General features: G+C 36.1%; 1 protein-coding gene across 4 annotated transcripts; it reads right to left on the bottom strand.

The window, feature by feature from the left end:
• Positions 1-1,505: 1,505 nt before the first annotated feature.
• Positions 1,506-4,548, bottom strand: LOC137253800 (uncharacterized). 4 transcript variants are annotated; one of them, XM_067791271.1, is made up of 4 exons: positions 4,390-4,548; positions 3,994-4,322; positions 2,491-3,428; positions 1,506-2,421 (listed from the first exon to the last, which is right to left on the bottom strand). In XM_067791271.1, exons 2-3 carry the CDS (start codon positions 4,035-4,037, stop codon positions 2,513-2,515), a joined length of 960 nt encoding a protein of 319 aa, XP_067647372.1. In that variant the 5' UTR covers positions 4,038-4,322; positions 4,390-4,548; the 3' UTR covers positions 1,506-2,421; positions 2,491-2,512. The 4 variants fall into 4 exon arrangements, with proteins under 4 accessions (XP_067647372.1, XP_067647370.1, XP_067647371.1 ...); XM_067791269.1 differs by having other exon boundaries at positions 4,007-4,322; positions 4,390-4,546; XM_067791270.1 differs by having other exon boundaries at positions 4,007-4,318; positions 4,390-4,546.
• Between the last annotated feature and the right edge of the window lie 386 nt (positions 4,549-4,934).

The following is a 4,934-nucleotide window of genomic DNA, read 5'->3' as shown; positions in this document are numbered from 1 at the left end:
AAGATTGTGTTCATAGCTTAGTAAAATGGATGACAATCTAATTCAGCTGTTGCGAGACTGCCCTTGCCTCTATGACAAGACACACAAAGATTTTAAAGATTCCAACAAAAAGAGACTAGCGAGGATAAAAATTGGGAGTAATCTAGGAGTTAATGGTAACTTCTTCGTTATTATTTAGATATGTACATATATACATACATCCTTAAATACATTCCATTACTACAGAAAGCGTAGCGATGAAGCGATGGGGAAACCTCAGGGACCGCTTTGGTAAAGAATTGCGCAATTCAAACAGAGCTTCTGGAAGTGGTGCTGTTAACGGAAGACAGTGGGAGCTGATGGAAAGTCTCCAATTTTTAAGAGGGCACATTGTTCCTAGGCCGTAAGTAATGTGGTTAAGTGTATTAGCATTTTGTGTATTCATATTATCAAAATTTTTTTTAACAGAATGCGGCAAAGCTCTCAAATGCTTGATTGTGGTTCAAAGGAAGTATGTTTAAGTTTTTCCGAGCCCCTCATCTGTAGTACACCCACTCCACAGTGTTCTCCAATTCCTTCAGCTCAGCCACCGGCCTCTGAGCCTTCAACAATTACGCCATCTGAGCATGCACCAATCAGTATTCCGCCAGTTGAGCCATCAGCAATTCCGCCCGCTGAGGTTTCAACAGATTCGTCTGCACCGTCAACGTGTCGACGAAAACGAGCTGCTGATAAACGTGATGATTTAGACGCTGCTATCCTTGATACAGTAAAAACGTTCAAGGAAGTATGTGAACGCAAGGCTCGTCGCGAAGAGTTCAGCTCAGATGTGCGTGGATTTGGGTTGATGATGTGCTCAGCAATTTCCAAGTTAAGGGAGTCAAGACAGGCAATGGTGATGCAGCGCTGCACTGAAATAGTTATGCAGGCTCAAATTGAAGAGCACGACGAAGCGCAGTATGAAATATGCTATGAGCCCACAGACTAAGACTACGTTCACGTTGAACCACAAACTATAGTTTATTAATAACAACATTTTTTTATTCAATTTTTTAATTCTTTATTCAATTTTTATTCTTGTGATTATTTTTCGTTCCTATGTAAAATGAAGTGCCTTTTTTATTTGTTTACTTTTAGTTTTTAATATCAACTTTTTTACAACGTACCTAAATCAAAGTACAATACCTAAATACCAAAAGACTGAAATTTTAATAAGTTATATGTAAAATAAAAATATACATATGTACATCATCGGACAAAACATTTCGGACAGTGGAAAACGTTCATCTTTAACAATTAAGTAAGTTTCTTTATCCGAAGCTTGGTATCATTTAAGGTCTAACTAATACTGTTCCAACTGATGCTCCAAGATTCGCACAAAATTCAGCAAACATATGCAAATTTTGCCTTACATTGTGAACTTTTTACTCACGGTCTTCAGAAAAATTCTGAATATGCAGTTTTGTGGCCCTTTCAATTTGAGTGTAATTAAGTGCAAGTCTCAAGTAGATTAGAAATCCCATTGATTTTTGGTAATTTTTTTTTTGTGAATTTTTTCTCCATATAACGAAAATAAATTTTTTTGGTATGGAAAAAATGCGAAAGTCTGAAAAACTTGAGACTTTCACTTTATTATACTCAAATTGAATGGGCCACAAAACTGCATAATCAGAATTTTTCTAAAGACCGCGAGTAAAAAGTTCAAAATCTAAGGCAAAATTTGCAGATGTTTGCTGAATTTTGTGCGAATCTTGGAGCATCAGTTGGAATAGTATTACTTATACCTTAAGTGATATTTAAAAAAAAAAATTAACTAAAATTGTCCGACACTGTATGTAGGTCAAAAATACAGTGGTGTTCAAAATAATAATAATAAAATTTAATTTAGTATATTTCGACGAATTAAGAACAAAATGAATTTTTAATATTTTTTATTTAAAATATAGAGAAATGTATAACAGAAACGACATTAAAATTTTTTTTAATTTCAGACAAGGTTCAGGAGGGCTAATCAAAATTAGAAAAATGGCCATTAAAATGTTCAACTTTTTTTCCTGGATCTTTAGAAAATTTTGGGGGATGGAGTTTTGTAGCCCATTCAATTTTAGTATGATAATGTACAAGTTTGAACTAGATAAAAAGTTTCGCTGATTTTTCAGAATTTTTTTGTTGTTGGGTAATTTTTTCATACAACTCATGAACAAAATTAAATTTTAAATGGCTAAATTTCCTATACCTGATTTTTATCATTGTTGTTGGTCAGAGAAAATTCATCGTAATTTTTTAAAATAGTTGGTATAAACAGTACTAGAATTAGGTGATTGTTGCATTATTGCTTGTTAATTGTTGGTCAGAGAAAATTCATCGTAATTTTTGAAAATAGTTGTTATAAACAGTACTCGAAAATAGTTGATTGTTGCTTTATTGCCACAAATTCTGCATCTAAATATAACAAATAATGCATTTCTAAAATTAATGGCAAAACTTGAATTGTATATAACATAATCTTACCCATGAGTGTCCTTGTTGAAATTTATTCTACGTGATCCTGAAATGGTACTGCACCATCGTTATTGAAATAATTTTTCAGATGCTCCCGCAGCTCATAAGCACTGGTTGGACCTCTACGTCTGAAGGTTTGTACGTTGCGCAATGGACCTCCACAACTAGCTAGTTCGTTTCGCCATTCTCCATTAGTGAAATTCTGTGGGCAATACCACCGTTGCGTATCGTGCATCATTATAAAGTTGTGTAGGACCAAACATGCTAGAACAATTTTTTCGGCGTTTTCCGGGTAAAAATCCATGGTTGTTTTGAGCACTCTCCACCTTGCAGTCAAAATTCCAAATGCGTTTTCAATGACACGCCGAGCTCGCGACAATCTGTAATTAAAAATTCGTTGCTCTCTGGTGGTGTTTGAACCTGGATATGGCTTCATTAGATTGTTTTTTAAAGGGAAAGCACAATCTCCAACAAAATAATGGGGAAAAGGCTGCGATGTTGAGGGTAGAGGAACGTCAGTAGGCAGTGGCAATCGGCTTTCTAAAAGATCTTCGCCAAACTTTGTTGCGTGAAATATACCTCCATCGCTTTGGCTGCCATAGGCTACTACACTTATAGCTGTAAATGTATATTTTGCGTCACATGCCGCTAGCAACACGATGCTATAAAACTTTTTGTAGTTAAAAAACATTGATCCTGATCTTGCAGGGCATTTTATTGCAACGTGTTTTCCATCTATAGCACCTACACAATTCGGCATATCCCACATCTGCGCGAAATCAGTTGTAATCTCTTTATATTGGTGTTGCGTAGGTTCACTCAAATATATTGGCGACAGCGTTTGCCATATTGCTTCGCATGTTTCCAACACAATTTGTCTCACTGTGGTCCTACCAATTTTGTGGCTCCAAGCTAATTTCTTGAGAGGAATGCCATGTGCTAAGTACCTAAAAATAAAATTAATATAACATACTTATGTGGTAAAGAGTAAAGAAATAGGCTAGGAGTCTAGTTGAGGGGTCGACTGATAATACACTACCAAAAATATCGAGATTGGTGTCAAACGACGCGTTTTGATTATTAATAATCCGAAGGCGGAAAATAAAAATTTTAACGCGTTCAAAAGATATTAACGAAAAACCGAAAAAAGACCCGCGGGTACCTCCGAAACCGGGGGTCGGATCTATATTATTTTTGCGCAGAACACCTTTCTGCGTTGGCGGCCTTCGGCCGCGCTTATAAAAAATAACCCTGGGCTACGCCATGCCAAGTCCGGGTGAGTGGTATAACCGCGGTTACCGCTACGGTGATGCACAATTTTTTTTGTGGGTACAAACACAACAACAACCACATGAAAATCGCCAAGTTCAACTGCAAATATCTCCGGACATAGACAAAATTTGTCTTTTCCGCCTTCGGATTAATGTTGTCGAGGTCAATACGTGTATTTCGACACCTCACTCGATATTTTTGGTAGCGTATTAGCAGTCGACCCCCCAACTAGACTATTACCAGAAATAATTACTGAAGGGTGATAGACAACCGTTCTTCCGCATGAATTTGCTCTCTTGGCTTGCGAACCGATGGAGATATTAAATTCAAAAAAACTTCATAAACCGGACGAGTCATTCTGGTGTGCGCAAAAAATTGGTCTTCATCCATTTTCTTTATTTTAAGGAAGGATTTTCGGTGATAATCGCTTTCATTACGATTGTTTTGATGGGGTTATATCGCCACCGCCTTTTGTACACTAATTTCCTTCTTTGAGCGTACAAACCCATAATTGAAAGGAATAAAGAGTCTATTTCTTCGTCACTGGACATTTTTGATTTCGCGCCTTGCTTTTATGTAAATTATAATAAAAAGTACATACACAAAGTTTATAAATGATATACATATATAACTCACATTCGCCAAAAATATAGAGGGAATAAACAATATTTTAAATTTCGCACCACAATTACTAATTTCCCCAAAATATATTGTTTACAATTTTTTGCAGTCAGTCAGCTGTTTACGGTTACCGCACCAATAATCGATCACAATGTATCGTATAGAGTTACGTTAGGGATACGACTACAGCGATACGACAAACGGCACCAATGACTCCAGCTTAAGGTGCAGGGTTTTTAAGTAGGCACTTTAGAATGTAAGTTCAGTTAGTTTTTGGCATGACAATGAATAAAACGTATTATTGTAATAAACTCTAAACTGCAAATGACTTTTAATATATTACCATGAAACAGTAAAACTTATACTGTTTGACTTCGCCAGGAACTTTATCTAGAATTATGTTATTTATTTCGTCTACAGTCTTATTCTTTGGTGAAATGATAGCCCCTTCGCATAGCCAAGTATATGGCTTGCTGGATAGCTCTTAAATATTTGGGTAAACTTCTGATATTGATTCGCTCACCTTATGTAGTCGTTCTCAGTGAAAATTTTACCATCCC

This window comes from Eurosta solidaginis, chromosome 5 (genome assembly GCF_040869045.1).
Source record: "Eurosta solidaginis isolate ZX-2024a chromosome 5, ASM4086904v1, whole genome shotgun sequence".
Lineage (NCBI taxonomy): Eukaryota > Metazoa > Arthropoda > Insecta > Diptera > Tephritidae > Eurosta > Eurosta solidaginis.
Note: the sequence above shows the minus strand (reverse complement) of the source record. Positions and strands in the feature narration are given on the sequence as shown.